The 18683-nt window shown below is 49.5% G+C and overlaps 1 protein-coding gene and 1 long non-coding RNA gene across 2 annotated transcripts; one reads left to right on the top strand and one right to left on the bottom strand.

Annotated features, from left to right (window-relative positions):
* Nucleotides 1-3126: 3126 nt before the first annotated feature.
* Nucleotides 3127-10844, bottom strand: LOC113931740. Its single transcript, XR_003522852.2, has 4 exons — nucleotides 10710-10844; nucleotides 6211-6341; nucleotides 3345-3441; nucleotides 3127-3255 (listed from the first exon to the last, which is right to left on the bottom strand). It is a non-coding gene; the product is annotated as an uncharacterized LOC113931740 (long non-coding RNA).
* A 938-nt stretch (nucleotides 10845-11782) lies between these two features.
* On the top strand, nucleotides 11783-16820 carry AVPR1B (arginine vasopressin receptor 1B). Its single transcript, XM_027611925.2, has 2 exons — nucleotides 11783-12722; nucleotides 16441-16820. The coding sequence occupies exons 1-2, from the start codon at nucleotides 11783-11785 to the stop codon at nucleotides 16818-16820; spliced, it is 1320 nt and encodes a 439-aa protein (XP_027467726.2).
* Nucleotides 16821-18683: the final 1863 nt, after the last annotated feature.

An 18683-nucleotide genomic window follows, 5' to 3' on the forward strand; every position in this document is an offset into this window, starting at 1 on the left:
TTAGGTGCTGAGCTGGCCCCAAGCACATCCTCCTTGGTCGTTGGGCCCCTCCTGCCTGTCTCCTCTGAGTAGGCAGGAGCCCCTCTGTGCCCTGCTCTGCCCTGGCACCTGCGGCCTGACAGGAGAATGGAGCAGATCAACGTGTGCCTCTTCTCCGTCTCCCGGGTATCCAGGGATCCTGGGAGAGCGGCTCTTGTTACCAGGAAGCTGCCAGAAGCCTGCTGGGACAAGACTGCCCTTTCCCTTCAGAGACCCACCTTCGACGGCCCACCGGCCAGAGCCAGAGCTGTTCTCGCTCCTCCTTGCTCTGCCCTCTGCCATCGTCAGCCTGGGAAGCCGAGCTGTAGAACCCGAGAAGGGACTTCTGAAATCAAGAAGTACAGCGTCCCAAACAGAGCAGGAATCCCCTCAGACATCACTGATGGGGGTTGGAGGGGGGTCACCTGGCTTCTGCTGAAATGTTTCCATTTGAAATCCTTCCCACAAACATTCACAGAATGCTTCTCTGTGTCGGGCACAGCACAGGACACTCATCAGGATCAGAGGCCAGAATATCTCCCAGGGACAGTGAGAACTCAGGAGCGAACAACCATGAGACTACCTGCAACCCGGGACCCTTAGATGCCCTGGCCTCCGACTGCAGACCTGCGGCTGGAGTGGACACTGCCCTGGGCAGAGCTGGGGGCTGGCAGGTGACTCTGTCCCTTGGTGAGGATGCTGCTCGTCAATATTCTGCTCCTTAGCTTTGCAAGGTCAGGAGCTCAGGTCGTGGGGGATACAGGCCTGTGCTAATCACACCTCCCAAGAAGCAGGCGTGCCAGAAGGCCAATCTGCAAATGAGTAATGAATGAGCATGGCTGGCCAGTAACCAGAATATTCACATCTGTCTTCCGAGACACCCATGTCCCGAAATGGAATTTATAACCAGGACGTTGCTTGGTGAACACAGAATCAGCCCAAAGGAGGGGGGTGCCTGAGAAGGAGGATTTACTCAGGCTGTGGAGAGAGAAGAAGAGCCCCACTCAGACCTCTCCACACCTAGAACACCTCCAGTGGACTCTTTTCACGATACGCTTCTTTCTTTCTTTTCTTTTTTTTTTTTTTTTTAAGATTTTATTTTATTTATTTGACGGAGAGAGAGAATGTGAGAGAGGGAACACAAGCAGGGGGAGTGGGAGAGGGAGAAGCAGGCTCCTCACGCAGCAGGGAGCCCGATGTGGGGCTCGATCCGAGGACCCCGGGATCATGACCTGAGCCGAAGGCAGACGCTTAACAACTGAGCCACCCAGGCGCCCCATGATATGCTTCTTTCTAAACACCTATTCATCCATTAGCCACATAACACCATTTCGAAAGATTACAGCTGTGTTCATGTCAATCGTGCTTTCCTGACATTGCCTTGAGCTTCTGGGGGAGGGTGGGCGACTTAATGCCCCTTGGGAAGCTCCCTGTACCAGTTCTAGCATCTCCATTTTTTAATTAAAAAAATTAATCGCAGTAGAGTTGATGTATCACATATGAGTTTCAGGGAGTACAACACAGCAGAGACAATTACATCCATTATGAAATGCTGACCACAAGTGTAGTCACCGGCTGTCTGTCACTCTTCAGGGGTGGTGGGGAATGCAGCTTGGCAGTTCCTTCCTTCATCCAGTGCTGCGTGATGATGAGAGAGGTTCGAACAGGGCTCCCAACGTAAACGCGACAAGGGCCAGGTATGACTATGAAGGAGTGAAGCAGGCTGGATGAAACAATGCTTTCAATAGGAACTTCCATATAAATATGCTTCTGCGTGCTCTTTGCTAAGAAAAAAATGGCACAGGTGTGAGGATCCATGGCAGCCGGTGCTCAGGGTGGTGAGGGGACAAAGGTGAGTCCTGGGGACTCCGGCAAACTGAAGAGGGCCTGTCCCTTCTCAAAATGACCACCTCTCAGGTCCATCGGAGGGCGGCCACATGGGAAGTAGGTCCTGAAATGGCCAGATCTGATTTTTTTCAAGAGAATTTGGTAATCTGGATTTTTCGGTGAAATCACCTGATTTTTTAAGGTGGCAACCAGTTCATTTTTGCGAATGTTCCATGAAACAAACAAAACGTGCCAGGGCCAGATTCAGTCAGTCAGTCAGTTTGAAACTTCTGCCTTGTATGGGTGATTACCTGTTTTAGAAAATGCTGGCTTAAAAAAATAAAATAAGAAGCAAAAAACAGGGAGATTTTTGTTGTTTTTTAACTATAGAACTTAACAGGGCTAGGGCACCTGGATGGCTCAGTCGGTTGAGCGTTTGCCTTCAACTCAGGTCTTGATTCCGGGGATCCTGGGATCGAGCCCTGAGTTGGGCTCCCTGCTCATCAGGGAGTCTGCTTTTCCTTCTGCCCCTCCCCACCTGCTCATGCTCTGTCTCTTTCTCAAATAAATAAAATCTTTTTTTTAGAAAAAGGACTTAACAGGACCTTTTAGATATTGATAAAATAGATAAATATTGATAGATACTGATGGGTATTTGGATTTCCAACTCAGGCTCATTGCATGGTCTAAAATCAGTGTCTAAAGATGGCTAACTGTGTCCATTTTCAGCTGCTCATTTGGCTTCACGTTAGCCTGTCACTTTTCCTGACCTCTCCCTTGAGCCAAGGGGTACATTTTTCTGAGGTCTCAGAGTCCGTGCCCCCATGCAGACAGCATTGGAACTCACAATCAGAGACTGCCTGTCCCCGCTCTGGAGGGATGTTCCCATTTCTTACCCAGCTCAATTTTCTAGATTCTAGAACAATTCAGCTCTATCCAGAAGCTGCAGTTTCTCTTCCCCGGTCAGTTTGACCTCCTGCAAGGACTGCCCTCATTCTTGCTTTTATCCCATGTTCATCATCCCGTGTCAAATCTGCCTCAAAGCTCATCACCCCCAACCCCTCCCAAAGTACCTCCTGACTTCCTTCCACCCACCCTGCCTCCCTCGCAGGTTCTGATAACCTCACAGAAAGACTAAGCCCATACTTAGGGCCCGGCAAAGCAGAAACCAAAAAGATAAGAAAAGCGCAGCTGTAATGAATGTATCCAGAAAGAAGCTTTTTAAATGTCAACATCCATGTGAACCTTCAGTGTTGTTTTATTTTGAATTATACTCAGAGAAGGCAGACCATCCATCCTCTTTTCAGGGCTTGGGGCCTCTGCTAGCATAAACGGAATCGGTTTTTTTGGACTGTTTTTACTTGGTTGTCATCTACAGCTTTCCAGCATCCAAAAGGAATTAGTGACGGCCTGCCATAAAAAAAAAAAAAAAAAGCCACATCTATGACGGGGGTTGACATGTGGCATCTGTCCCTCCTCTGCAGCGCCCCTGCGCTCACCTCCAGCCAGGCATACCGCCGACACCTCTGACCAGACCTCCTGCCTCCAGCGTCCCTCTCAAGGCCATCCTGGGCAACTGCTGCCAGAGTCATCTTTCTGTTAAAACACACGGTGATTATACTACCTTCCTGCTTTGGGGCCATTTCCACCTGCTTGGCAAGCTGCCTAAGACATAAACTACACTTCTTATTACTTCCGATGTCCTGGTGACTCTCAGACTTTGATGGGGAATTTATTTCAAATGCAACCGCCTAGTTCTCATCCCCAGAGACTCTCAGCTGGGAGGACCAGGCTGAAGTCAGGAAGCCGCCTTATATTTCCGGTCAAGTACCCCCAGCAGGTTGTGGTGCCTGGAAGTCTATAGACTACGAACTAAGAAGCGTTATCTTGTAAATCTGGTCAGGACCTGGTAGCAGCCGAACCACCTGCTCCTCTGGATCTAGAGAAGATTGCCTGAATGCCGACGCCACACACTGTGTGACGTCCACAGGCCCTCGCTCAGCCCCGGTCACCCTGGCTCCAGTGTCGAGCCTGCTAAGTACTCATTTTGCATCATGCAGTTTTTCCTCGAGCTCGGCCTCCACGGTGACCAGAATGAAATATGTTCAAACCAGGTGTGAATTTAGGTCTGACTCTGGGAAGGGGACATGGGTGAGAGCCAGTGTGGGCGACATCTTACAGAGTGGCATGGCCTCTCAGGATGAGTCCTGTCACCTCACGTTCCCACAGTACCCTGCAGTCTGGTCCCATGTGTGGCATGCAGACATCCTCTGCGGGGCAACTGCCAAGCCCAGCTGCTGACTGGGACTCAAGCTCAAGATCTGTCCCCATGAAACTAATCTGGCCCATGACTTTGAACTTCCTGGCCCCCTTGGCTCTGAATTTTCAGAATCAGAGCTCTTTCTTGGGTTAGGTACTGTTTTTCAGACGACCTGTTTTAAATATAAGTTATCTCCCGAGAGGGGTAGTATTTAGCTTTAATAGCTCAGCATGGATCAGGATAGGGAAGAATTGTTCCACCAGAGAATCATGAAAGAGGCACTGCAGGTACCTAGAGCTCAACCAATCCCACCACCCCAGCTTACGTGAGAGGAAATTGAGGCCAGAGTGAAGAGGTGACCTCATCACGGGCTCACCGAACCTCTGACGGTAACAAGGGAAGAGTTGTGTTTCCCAGCTTTAGAGCCAATGATCTTTCCTGATCCATCTTTCCAGCAAGTGTTTGTTGAGCACCCACCATGTGCCAAGAACCACGGTAAGAGCTAGGGATACTGTTATCGAGGATGAGTAATAGACCCCTTGGTCATTTCAGGCTGCCTACCTGTACACATTAGCAACGGGAACGAGCTCCCCCTGCCGCCCACCTACTGGTGGGGGCACATAATAGGGAAGTGTTGATGAGTGAGAAGATAAATGGAGAGGAGTGTCTCTAATGTGGGCTACTGTCTACCCATCCACCAACCCAACCTGGGCAGTAAAGCCGCGGGGTGGGGATCCCTGGGCTGCTGGGCATGGTGTTGGTACGCTGGGAATGTGGGGGGAGATTGGGACAAGAAGGGTAGGGAAAAGAAGTGCAGATCTCTAGAGACAGGCTTGTGAGGGCCCTGAGCACAACCTCCCCCCCCCCCCTTGCATGTAAGCTGAAGCAGGTGGTGGGGCAGGTACGTGGGCCTTCCTAAGGATACATCTTGACACTACTTCTCTGGGGCAGGGCAGGGGGGAGCACTGGAGGAGCAAATGGCACTTGGCAGTTGTCCCCCACCATCCCCCCCTCTCGGACTCAGCAGCTGTGCCCCTCCCTGCTCTGGTCCCCACCCCAGGGCCACTCTCTCTAGAGCTCCTAACTTCAAGCACTCAAGCCTACCAGTCAGCGGGGGACCAGCTTTCCCAGAAACTTGGAAGCTATGTTGTGCACTTGATTCTCTGGGAGTCACTGCCATCATTTTATTAAATTCCAAGAAAACTTAATGGAGATCTGATAGCTACAATGAGCTTAAAAGAAAGACTAAAACTTTCTCATGGACTGATGATAACTAATAGGAGAAGTTTCAATCATCCTGCAAAGGGAGTCAAGGGTGGTGCTATTTGAGCAGAATAGAGTCATCTCCTGTTCTAAGAAGCCATGCCAGAGAGCTAAGCACCCTTTGGAGACTCAATCCCAGCACCAGTGGCACCATCCAGCACCAACTTGGCCTCTCCTCCTTTGGAGCTGAGCTCTTCCCTGGAGCTGGGCATGGGGACCACCGGATTGTATGAAGGGCCACTCATTTTTAGCTGCCTGCTATGTTTCTGGTCACCGGATGCCCTCATCTGCACCTCTCACAGCCACGTGTTCAGTGGGATGTGGTCTGAGAGGTTCCCAAAGACGCTGCACACAGGTAACTGGAGCCTGGCCTTGTGGGGCTCTTGGAATTCTCAGTAGGATTACAGTCACTCCCTCCTCTACTCTCCAGAAAACCGGTCAAAAGGCAGATTATATACTATGCACATCATTATACTCCTCTTTCTACTTTTGTGAATATTTAAAATTTTCTACAATAAAGTTGGAAAAAAAATGAAGGAACATTAACCAGCAAGGATATTTCATTTACTCATTTGTGCCCATTAAATTGTGAATTCACATGTGACAAAAGTTTATTGAGCTTCTGTTATACACAAAGCACTGAGTTGGCCTTATTAGCTTCAGTGCTGAAACTTTTGGCTCACAGCAGTGGATCAGATCTCTGTGGATGAGCCCTGGGCCGATTTTACACTTTGTTCAGGAGATTCTCACATACAGCCGGAGTGGAGAGCCACTGCCCTGAGGGGGTGATGGGGAAAAGAGCAAAGAACAACACATGGGTGGGCTTGGGTCCTGACTCTCACCTCCGATATCCATGTGATGTTGAGAACCTCACTTGTGTCTTTGGCTTTCAGGTTGGACTTTCTTCTGGAAAATGAGAGCATGGAACTTGATAGTCTCTGAGTTCCTTTCCATCACTCCTCCGCCTCTTGGCCTGAACCAAAATATAAGTCCCTTTCAACTCCAACATTCTGTGACTGTACAAGCTATTTTATGGCAAGAGGAACGAGTGGAGACTTTCTGGGAGTCCCTGAAATCAGCACTGATTCATCTATCCTCCTGCCCTCTACATCTACCCCTTTTACTCATTGGTTCTCCATCAATCTTGGAGTTAAACCAACTTAACAGAAGACAGTGGAAACAGCAAGGCCTGCTCCCGGCTGTAAAAGATGCATTAGTCCCAGTAATGGCCCATCTTCCCCAGACCACTTCCTCCATCTAGACTTTTATGGGACTGTGAATCTAGGGTTACCCAGGCAGGCAGAAAGGCCAGTGCCTGATGGATGATGAGTGCGACAAAAGGGTACTATATGCTCACCTACCAAAGGGAAGGCCAATAGGTAATGCTTAAAACCCAAAACTGAAGAAGTAGCAGTGTATGTTTGTTATTTAGAAATACAGAGGTTGATAGCAAATAAATCTAATAATGAGTTTTAAAAGGTGGCCTCTGTCAAGAAATACCACAAATCAAGTAAAAAGATCAATGACAAAACAAGAAAAAATATTTGAAATTCAAATATCAGACAAGGGTTCATTACCGAAATAAAGTTTCCAAAAGAGAAAATAAAAAGACCAACAATCACAGAAAAATTCACTAGAGATATCAATAATCATTAGAAAAAGAAGTAAGAATGGCTCTTGACAGGGACACCTGGGTGGCTCACTCAGTTGAGCATCTAACTCTTGATTTTGGCGCAGGTCATGATCTCAGTTGTGAGACTGAGCCCTGCTCCAGGGCTCTGTGCTCAATGGGGAGTCTGCTTCTCTCCCTCTCCCTCTGCCTTTTCCCCCTGCTGGCACATGCATGCTCTCTCTCTCTCTCTCTCTCTCTCCCTTTCTAAAATAAAATAAATAAATCTTTAAAAAAAAAAAGAATGACTCTTGACATTAAGATGCTCAACCTCACTCGTAATAAAAGGCACACAAATTAAAACTATACGAGATACTATTTTTATCTTATCAGATTGGCAAAAATCCAAAATTTAAGAACACACTGTTGGCAAGACTATGGGGAAATGGGTACCCTCATACATTCCTAGTGGGAATGCAACTGGGCCAGTCCCTAGAGAAGAGAATTTGGCAATATATAGTAAAACTATTAATGCAGATACCCTTAACCCAGCAATCTCATTTCTAGAAGCCTACCACAAAGATATACTGGCAAAGTGTAGAAGGAAATATATACAAGGCAATTTATCGAAGCATTACTTGTAATAGCAAGACTGGATACGATACAACCAAAATCCCCGCTAAAGGGGATTGGATGAATAAAGTATGGTAAGTCCACAAATTGGAGTGACAAGCAACTGCAAAAGGGAAAGAGAAATAACTATGTTCTCCTATGAAGTTCTGTTCTCTGTACGTTTGTATATAGTTAAAAAAAATTTAATAAAAAAACTTTAAAAATAGAAGAAAGTTATTACCTCTAGGGAGTTAAAAAATAGAACAGTTTTGGGGGAGTTGTTTTTCTTTCATAATCGCTATAGAATCATTTGGCTTTTTATACTATGTACATGTAAAAATAGGTATATTTAAAAATAAAAGTGCAGAAGACCACCATAAATACAATACTTAATGGTGAAATTTTAGAAGCAATCTCATTAAAGTCAGAAATATCAATGACGTCTGCTCTTCAAATTTGTAGTAGAGTCTTAGCCATCACAATAAGGCAAGAAAAAGAAATGGACTGGGAATAAAAGACAAAGAGTGATCATTGTTTGCAGACAATATTAAATGCACAGATAATCCAAAATAATTTACTAATAAGAGTGTGTAGCAAAATTGCTGAATATAAGAGCAAGACACAAAAATGAATATTGTTCCCATATGCTGGCCATAACTAACCAGAAAATGTGATAAAACAAAATTCTGTATATAATGGCAACAGAAACTGTTAGGTATAGAGAAAGAACTCTATCAAAAGATGGAACATTTATGAAGAAAATTATAAAACATTATTGAAGGACATAAGAGTAGATCTGATTAAAATCATAGACATGAATTTTCCCCAAATTATTCTCTAAACTCAATGCTTCCAACCAAAACCTTAACAGAATTTTTTGTGGAACTAGACAAACTGATATCAATTTCACTATTTTAAAACTGTGAAAAGCATTTTGAAAATAAGAAAAAGAGGAAGGCTTGTTTTTACCATATATTAAGGTTTATTATAAAGCCTTAGTACCTAAAATAGTGAAATATTAGAGCAGGGATAGAAAATAAACTAATGGCACAGAACAGAGATCCCAGAGATAAGCTCATACATATTGTGAACTTGATATATTTATTATGCAGGTGACAGTTGAGAAATGATGTACTAATCAATAAATGAAGAAATTGGTTTGCCATGTAGGGAAAAAAATGAAGTTAGGTTCTTACCTGACACATACACAAAAATAAAGTCCAGGTGGATTAAAGTGATGAACGAAATATGAAAAACAAATGTTAAACATGTTAGAAAGAAATATAGAGGAGATATCTCTGTTCTCAAGACAGGGAACACAAAACAGAAAAGCAGAAATGATTAAAGAAAGTATTGATAACATTAAAATTTAAATTTTTGGTATCACAAATGACCCCATAAACAAAGTTAAAAGTGGCAGATAGAAGAAAATATCTGCGACATATCAGAATACATAAAAGTTCATATCAGAATGTATAAAGAAATTCTACAAATCAGTAAGAAAAATGACCTAATCAAAAATTATGCAGAGGATATGAACAATCCACAGAAGAGGAAACCCAAACAACAAATAAATATATGGAAAGATACCCCCAATAACTAGGGATCAGAGAAAAAATAAAAGCAAAATGATATTCTGTTTCATACCAATCAGACTGGTGAAAATTAAAAAGTCTGACCCTGAGGATGTCAGGAAAGTCATGTGCAGCCAGTGTGAGAATAAATCACTCCAATGAATTTAGAGATAAAAGTTAGGATATGGTCCTACTTAATGAAAATCCATACATTGTATAACCCAAGAATACCAATACCCAGCATATACTTCTGCATGTACACCCCAGAAAATTTTCACACATGAACATGAACACAAGGAGGCATACATAAGAATACTCATTGTAGTATTTTAAAAAAATAACAAAAAAAAAAAAGAGAGAGAGAGAGAGAGCTGGAACTAAACTCAATGATAAATATAAGGTTCAGGATAAATAAAATATGTTATATTCACATGTTTGAATACCATGCAGTAATTAAACTGAATGAACTAGATCTATCCTTTGTACCACCATAGATCTCAAAGATTAACTAGAATTTAAAAAGGGTGTTATGGTATCATTTATGTAATACACAATGTTTTAAAAACGTGTAAATATACATAATTTTAATGAATATATCAAGGCACAAATGGGAACGAGAAAACCAGCTAGACAGTCCTTTATAGAAATTTTGCTGTGAACGGGAAGAGATGGCTGTAGCTAGAGGTGGGGTATAGTGTCTGAGGAGGGTTATGACTTTTTTTTAATGGACAACACTAGACTTTGTTTGCCTGTAGATGGGAATGAACCAGTAGAGAGACTTAAAATTATCATTCATAGAGAGCAAAATCCTCGAGAAGGTGGAGCCTGGGCTGAAGTGCAGAAGAGGAAGCTACAGTATTTTGGGGGAGAGATGGTGTTTGAACTTGGCAGTGGGATGAAGTGGAGAGGAATCTGTAGGTGTTTAGGAGGTAATCTCTTCAAAAGATGATGTTAATTGCATGGGTGGGTGGGGGACACTGTAAAGGGGCATCTGGTTTGACTCAAGGGAGAGACAAGAGGACCTCTGATCAACGATGGACCCTGTGCTTCCTGAGGGTGGCGGACTATGCTGTTTGTCACTCCTAAAGAACTTTTAATCTGTTCCAGAGAGAATCCTAATTATCCACCTCGTGTATTTATCTGTCCCCTGAGCACCAGTGCCTCTCACATACTGGGCGTTGGTCAGGTCCCCTCTCGGAAAGGCACACGGCGCGGGTTAGGCCTGCGTCTCCTGTATACTGGTTCTGTGATCTTCTAGAGCAAGTCACGCCACTTCTCTGGGCCTGTTTTCTATCCCCACAGGGTGGTTAACTGCCTTTGCCATTTGGCCCATGAAACACTGTGGGGAGGTGGCAAGTTAAGACTTCTGGAGACACACATAGTGGAATTCCTCCCGTGCGCCACTCCCACCCAGCGCCCCGGGGCTTCCAGGTCCAGCCCCTTCCACCCGGCGCCTCTGTCCTATGTCCACCACCGCTCCCTCTCCACACAGGTCCTCGCTTTTTCTTCCTGCCTTATGACTCCAAGTCTCCCACCAGATTCTCACCTTCCTGCCTTATGGCTCCAAGTCTCCCACCAGACTCCCACCAGACTCCCACGAGTGGCTGTGGTCAGACTTCGCGGCCAAGGGCTTCAGGGCTCCGTGTAGGGGCGCCACGTCGCCCACCTGGCCACCCCTGCAGACTCTGGACCCTTCGCGGGCTAACCGGAAGCCCGGGGCAGGGGACACTCCCAACAGCGCTGCCGGCCTTAGGGGCCCCGCCTCCGGGAGTGACCACCCCTTATTCCCTGCGTGTGCACCTGTCTTGGAAGACAGCCCGAGGGCTCCGGGGTGCGAGCATAGATGAAGTCATCTGTCTGCGGGTCCGGGGGTCTGGCAGGCCTGTGAGCGCTTGCCTGAGTCTTCCCCTTTTCTGGCTCTCGGTAGCCGCTCCGCTGCCCCGCCGTCCCTTCTCTCTCCGCCCCCCCCTCCCCACCCCTCCCCAGCCTCTCAGTCTTCCTGCGGGCTGAGCGCAGGGGAGCCTCACTCCGCCCTCCTCTGCAGGAGCCAACCGGCGTGCCCAGGGGCCGCTGGGTTCCCGCGGCAAGCCCATAAAACCCGCTCGGCTCCAGCCGCTGCGCTCTCCGTTCCGCTGGTCAGGGCTCCGGGGCCGCGCGGGCTTCGCTGGGGCTTCCAGCCCAGCGGGCGACGCCGATGGCCCCGACCTAGCAGGCTTAGGGACATTCGCTTTCTGCTTCCAGAAGAGTTGGGAGAAAGTGAATTTGGGGTGGATTGAGAAGCGGTGGCAGCTCCCCAGGCTGCCTTCCCTTCCAGAAGCCTCACCCTGCGCAGCCTCAAACATTCTTCTTTTCCTGACACCCTGTCCCCCTCCCTGAGCCCTCTTTCTCTTCGGGCCTAAGCTTCCGTCCCCATTGTGCCATCAGTATCTTCTCCTTCCTTATCTCTTTCTCTCTCCTCCTATTTCTCCCTATTTTCACTTTCTCCCTGTCATCCCCCACTTCTCCTTTCTTGCCATCTGAAACCTTCCCACTCCATTTCAGCCATCAAACCCCTCCACTTGCCCCCACACTGTCGTCCCTTTCTCTCCCTCCTCCCCTTCCCTCCCAGCAAAGTCAGCCATGGATTCTGGTCCTGCTTGGGCTGCCAACCCCACTCCCTGGGGCACCTTGTCTGCCCCCAATGCCACCACACCCTGGCTGGGCCGGGATGAGGAACTGGCCAAGGTGGAGATCGTTGTCCTGGCCACGGTCCTGGTGCTGGCGACAGGGGGCAATCTGACTGTGCTGCTGACCCTGGGACAGCCAAACCGCAAGCGCTCCCGCATGCACCTGTTTGTTCTGCACCTAGCCCTGACTGACCTGGGTGTGGCGCTATTCCAGGTGCTGCCCCAGCTGCTGTGGGACATCACCTACCGCTTCCAGGGCCCTGACCTCCTCTGCCGGGCCATCAAGTATCTGCAGGTGCTCAGCATGTTCGCCTCCACCTACATGCTGCTGGCCATGACGCTGGACCGCTACCTGGCTGTTTGTCACCCCCTGCGCAGCCTCCAGCAGCCCAGCCAGTCCACCTACCCGCTCATCGCTGCTCCCTGGCTGCTGGCTGCCATCCTCAGCCTGCCTCAAGTCTTCATCTTTTCTTTGCGGGAGGTGATCCAGGGCACTGGGGTGCTGGACTGCTGGGCAGAATTCCACGTCCCTTGGGGACCTCGGGTCTATATCACCTGGACCACCCTGGCCATCTTTGTTCTGCCTGTGGCCATGCTCACGGCCTGCTATAGCCTCATCTACCACGAGATCTGTAAGAACCTAAAAATCAAGACACAGGCCCGGAAGGTGGAAGGAAGGGGCTGCAGGACTTGGGACAGGACCTCGCCTTCTGGCCCAGCTGCAGCTACACGGGGGCTGCCGTCCCGAGTCAGCAGCATCAGCGCCATCTCCAGGGCCAAGATCCAAACCGTAAAAATGACTTTTGTCATCGTGCTGGCCTACATCGCCTGCTGGGCACCCTTCTTCAGCGTCCAGATGTGGTCTGTGTGGGACAAGAATGCCCCTGATGAAGGCAAGTGTATGTCTGTGGGGGAGGGGGAGTGGAAAAGAGCAGGGAAGGGAGACCAGCAAGCTTAGGACAGGGTTCTAAAGCTTCCCAGGGCGTGGCCGGTAACAGATGAGCGAAGGAATTATCAAAGGTGGTGCCTGTCTCCCCCTCAAAGGGGCAGCTACAACTCCCACCCAGCCTACGGATGCCATGAGTACCTTTCATGTAAAATTTCCATCGTTTAAATTTGAGGCACTTAATTTAAACACTTAAAAATATTACGTGGCCTTAGGGAAATATGACTGTTGGCAGATTTGGCCAACCAACTAACTGCCAGTTTCACAGATGAGCATTAGAATCATAGAATGATGGAGTTGAAAAGAATTTTCAAACTGCCCAGGATGACAATTGGTGACCACAGCTGAGAGCTATGTCTCTCAGCACTCTACACTCCTGAGCCTGGGCATGACTTTGAACCCCTTCTCAACAACCCCTTCCAATTAATTAGCCTGTTGGCACATGACAACCCTGAAATGTCAAGTTCAACCCCTTCATTTTGCTAACGGGGAAGAGAGGCTCAGAGAGGAAAGGTGACTTGCCCAGGGCCACACAGCCTGGGAGTGGCAAAGTGAAGGGTCGAACCTAGGCCTGCCGCCTCCTTGTCTTTTTCCCTTACCCCCTGCTCTGTTCATAATCCTGGCTCTGAAAATGGTAAGCAGCGGGGTCTTCCTCCTACGTGAAAAACAAAATGAGATCCTGGAACCCTCCATGAAGACCATGTTCCGGTCGGCACACAGGAGGCCTTGCTATTGTCATTTTTCTGGGGTGAGGTCAAAGGAAACCTCCTGAGCTTTAGACACTGCCAGACGGTCCAGCCATCTGGGGGTGAGTGTGTACTCACGAAGGTAAGGCTGGGTCTGGGCAGCTTAAATGTTGAAGAGGATGTTCAAAGACATCCCTTCTTGCTCCCCTAAGAGGAGTGGGATATGGGGACAAGTGCAAGTCAACTCGTCTAAGTGTTTCTGAATAGGGGTGACTGGGTGCTCTGCACTGCGAGCCATGTGCACGGCCTGGGATATATAATGGGTGCAGCATGTAACTGCCCGAGAGAGGCCCTGTGCACAGGTTCTTCTGGAAGCTTCCTGAGAGTTTGCTGACCAGCAGACCCAGGCTACCAATTCCTACCAGCTCCCAGGGAGTGGATCCCCCTTCCCTTGTGCTTTTGTTTCTAATCTCATTTTGCTCATCCTAGGACACACTCAAGCAAATACTTTGCTTTTCTGGAAAGACTAAATAAGGGTCAGGCTGTTCATGAATTGCACACAACCCTGCAAGAGAAGTGTGAAAACAACACCAAACTATTACGGTCCCATTTTATCCCCTCTTTTGGACATCCCTCTGGACAAGAGGCTAGCTGCAAATTACCCTTTACGCAATGAATGTATTGATTCTAACCAACTGTAGGGACCCCCTGCTCTAGTCAAGCACAGAATAGAAGAAAGAAGAATAGTGCCAAGCACATTCAGTCCTTGGTACTTACTGGTGGCCTTCTCTGCTTTATGTCTGAGTAACCTGAGACTCTGAGAGGTAAGATAACTGGTCCATAGGGCCACGGCGAATAAGACATGGTGCCAGGACCCGGATCGAGGTCGTTATGGCCCAAGCATTAGCCAAGACATGGCTTTACTTTCAACAATCCGGCTTAGCCAATGGCAGTGCGGGGGGGGGGTGGGGGGGTGTAGTCATTTGCCCCTTCATCGGGAAACCCACCAGAAGTTGGAGACCCTGCCACCCAGCCAGTGCAGGCTTCCCTGCTTGCCTGCTGTGTCACTGTCATTACGAACCTGCCCCTCAGTACACATGCCTCCCCTGTGGAGGAGGGATTTATCATCAGCAAGGGCCTCTCTGAGCAAGGAGGGCAGGAGGAACGTGTTACCTTACAAGACAGCGTGCTCTCTCAGAAAACTGGAAGCCCTTGGAGGCCCTTCTAGGGGCTGAGGTCCATTACTTTAAACCTACTTTCCAGTACACCCAGTTCCTGTCCATAGCACGCTGGCTTCCTGGGCTCTTGTCCCTGAGTCTCTGGTTGGAGCCTGTCTCCTTGCCCTTGCTCCCGCCCCCGACGGTCAGCTGAGTTCCTGCTCGGATGCAGTGCAGCTTTGCCCTCAAGGGCTGAGAGGTGGAGCCTCTGCAGACCCTGGTGCTCGGGCCACATTTCTAGCCCCTGCACCGGGCCTGGCTCTGAGGGGGCCCAGTCAAACAGCTGTTTCCCAGGCGAAGGAACTCATGGAAACCCTCAGCCCCTGGCCTAATCTAGGGAGCGGGTAGGGTGAACACCACCCCCTTAGCCAGAGCAACTTCCCACATCTTCCACAGCTCCCTGGTATTGAGAACTGGGGAGCAGGCCAGAATGTGGGGAAAATTGAAGGAGACTCTGTTTGTTGCTGGGATGGGTCCCTCCTCCACCTATAGATACTCCCCCCTGCCCCCCTCCTCTGCCCTACATGGGTCAGTCCAGGCCCAGATGCCTTCAGCTTCTCACCACTGTGCTTCATGTCTTCACTCAAACATTCTGACCCTGCGTCTTCCCTTTGCTTGGGTTATGAGTAGCTGCACGCATGAGCACACCTATGGGTGAGGTGCACAAGGAACCAGAGAATCTGAAGATTTCACAGTGCTTTACAGAGTAGGCACTTAAGCTTTGCCTCTGAGTTCGCTGGCTGAAACTGCACAAGGGTGCAGGATGGCTGTCTTAGAGTCGGTGGACCCAGCTTCACGTCTGTGCCATAACCCCTAAGATTCCTTGGAGCTTTGACCTTGCTTTCAGCGATTCCACAGCCTCTGCTGAAGGTACCACAGTGTGCAACCTGCGCCACGGCTGGAACGTGGGGCATCCTGCAGGAGGTCGGAGTCCGCCCTGGAAGCTGTCCTACCGGCCTGTGGAGCTCCATGTAATCTTCAGAAAGAATCTTGTGTCTGGAAGACATCTTATCAGTCTGCACTCTCCTATTTTGCCTGCACAAGAGAGAAATTAGTTTTTCCCTGCGGGAGGGTGCGTTCCCTGGGTATAATCTCTGAGGACACAGAACAAGTATTCATCTGGAAGGGGACACTTGGGCGCCCTGTTCCCAGCAGCTGCCCCTCTGTGCAGTCGGAGCTGATGCCATGGTACCTGCAGGGCGGTCGGGCTGATTGCCCTTCCAGGCCCCCAGCAATGGTCTGGCACTGGCAGTGCTCCCATGCTCGATGCCTGAGTGACAGGATCAGAGGCACTGCTCTGGAGGTGTCAAGGAGGAGAGTGTGTATCCGTATCTATGACATAAATGAGAATGGGGGTCAAAGGGGCCTGAGCTTGGCCTAGACTCATAGTTATTGTCCCTGCATGACAATACAAGTGTCTCATTCTAGATCTCCATCCGTTAGGGGATTCAAGGTCTAGGTTTTGGAACGAAGACACTGTGTCCTCTTTGGGCTGGTCCTGTCCCTGACTATGTTTACACCTTGAAAGTCAACTTGGAGCAAACCTCAGCTCCTACCCTGACCCTATAGTCACGGACAAGACCCACAGACAAGTCCCAGCTCCAAGTCCCAGCTGTGCTCCTTTCTAATTATAGAACCCGAGTGAGTCCTTTCTCCTCTCTGGAAACTCAGTTTCCCCCTCTTCTCAGTGGGGTCTTGGACTCTCTCCCAGGTCCCATCCAGCTCTGTAATTCTGAGGCTTCTTGTGTTTATCCTTCTACAGATTCAACCAATGTGGCTTTCACCATCTCCATGCTCTTGGGCAACCTCAGCAGCTGTTGCAACCCCTGGGTTTACATGGGCTTCAACAGCCACCTGCGGCCGTGGCCCCTGCGCCGTCTGGCCTGCTGCAGGGGACCCCGGCCCCTCCCGCAGCTCTCCGGCGACAGCCCCTCCAGCCGCCGCACCACGCTGCTGACCCGCTCCAGCGGCCTGCCCACCCTCACGCTCAGCCCCAGACTCAGTGGGGGCCATGCGCCCGAAGGCTCACTGAAGGGCTCAGCGCAGGTGGACGGTGAAGCCTCCACTGAGACCATCGCCTTTAGGGAACACTCGCCCAAGGGGCCGGCGGAGGATCTCTGCTCATCTCAGCACTGGGTGTAAAAGCTGGGAGGGCCAGGGTTGGAGTTGGGGGGAGCCCACTTTGAGGCAGGGTGAGGGGGCCAGAATGGCCCACTACCCCTGGTGTTACAGGTGCCTCTGGTGTGTGGGCGGACCCTCGTTTGCTCCCAATCTCACACCCTGGGAATCAGAGAGAGTCAAAGCATCTGCTTCCCTGCTCCTGCGCCTTCACAGCGTGCGTGGGAGCCCACCCATGGGGTGGATGTGGTGCCCCAGGTCTCAGGCAGGCCTAGGCTGGCTCTGTCTGGGGGTCCGCAGGTGGCAGGGACTCAGTCAGGCTGGTCTCCTCCCGCCTTGACTATTTGTCCCCATCCTAACCTGACTAGCACACCCAGCGCAACCAGGAGCGGGGGGAAGTGAAAACTTGCGAGAAGGATCCTATTTCTCTATCTAGATCCTGGATTTGTTTGTCTTGTGTAGGGGGGCTTCTTTCACGAAGGAAACCGAAGGGGGGATGGGTGGTGCAGGTGCAGCTGCTTTGCCCGCTGTGCCCGCCTGTCTGCTGAAGGGAGGTGCAGGATTTAGGACAGCACCTGCTACTAGTAAAAATTCCACAAATGCTAGTTTTTCTTCTCCCCATATCGTCCACTTTTATAGGATGGGTGACAGGGCAAAGTAGGCCCTCAGTGGTGTGACCCCCTGGGAGGGAGCATGTGAGGAAAGGAGGAAAGAAGAAGGTGAAAATGATCACAATAAGATTAAGACTGGACGAAGCCTCTGAGGCAGCACACGTTGGTGGCTCTCTTTCCTCCCCCAAGGGATCCACATTGCGCCTTCCTCTGGGACGGTCCAAAGGAGACATCCTTATAGAAAGTGTGGCTGGATCACGGCTCTGGATTTCCCTGAGGCTTTTCGCAGCTTCCCTACCAGCCATGCATGCTGTGAGGAAGTCAGGAGCCCAGGATTTGAGACTCAGCTCTGCCTTCAGGTGCATGTATGACCTTGGGCAGGTCCTCTCCCTTCTCTGGGCCTCCAGCTTCTCACCTGTTAGGACAGAGATAATCCATAAGGTCTTTCCCAGCTCTACCCTGTCGTGACTTTGCAAGACTGGGCATGGGGTTACAGTAGAGCCTTTTCTAACCAATAGGTTCTAGAAGAATTGTTGGATTTTCATGACAATGACATTTATACCCTCTAACTCAATTCTGGTGACCGTGGGTCCTGCCATGGCCATACTGTCTACTTTTGCCCTCAATTCCGTGATGCTGAAACCGGGAGATGTAGCCGAGCTGGTGGAATCTGGGCTTTTGCCCTGCTCCTCCTCATTATCTCCAGTGGGATTTAGATCATGGGGTGGCTTCCCCCCCAATTCCAGTTCTAATCTAAGAGATGGCCTTGGTGGTGGAAAGAGCATCAGCAGAAAAGTCAGGAGAACCGGGTCTTGGTTCTGCCACCACTGATGACCAACATGGGGAGAATGCTGGCCAATCATCTCTGTTATGAGGGTCAAATAGGACCATGGATGTGAAAGAGGATGGTAGACCCAGGAGCTCTCTACTAGTGGAAGGGGCTGCTAATCTAATTAAGAGCTCCTGAGAGCAGCTCCAGGGAACAGGTTCTCTGCCCTCTACTCCTAGGGAACTGCAGGAAATGGCTGTAAGTTTGAGCTTTAAGAGGTCACTCAGCTCTGAGAAGCCTCCTTTGGCTTCCTTAAAAGAACCTAAACTGACTGTTGTGAGTGAGCAAAGTGTCCCTAGCTTTCAGTGCTAAAGAACCAGGGAGTGGGACACAGACCCTAACGGGACCAAGGCTCAAGGCAGATGTGAGGGCCCACGGTCTCTCTTCACTGCGTTCTGTTGCCCATGTCGGTCCCTGACATCCAACCACTTCTTCCTTGTCCATCCA

Source organism: Zalophus californianus, chromosome 10 (genome assembly GCF_009762305.2).
Source record: "Zalophus californianus isolate mZalCal1 chromosome 10, mZalCal1.pri.v2, whole genome shotgun sequence".
Taxonomy (NCBI): Eukaryota; Metazoa; Chordata; class Mammalia; order Carnivora; family Otariidae; genus Zalophus; species Zalophus californianus.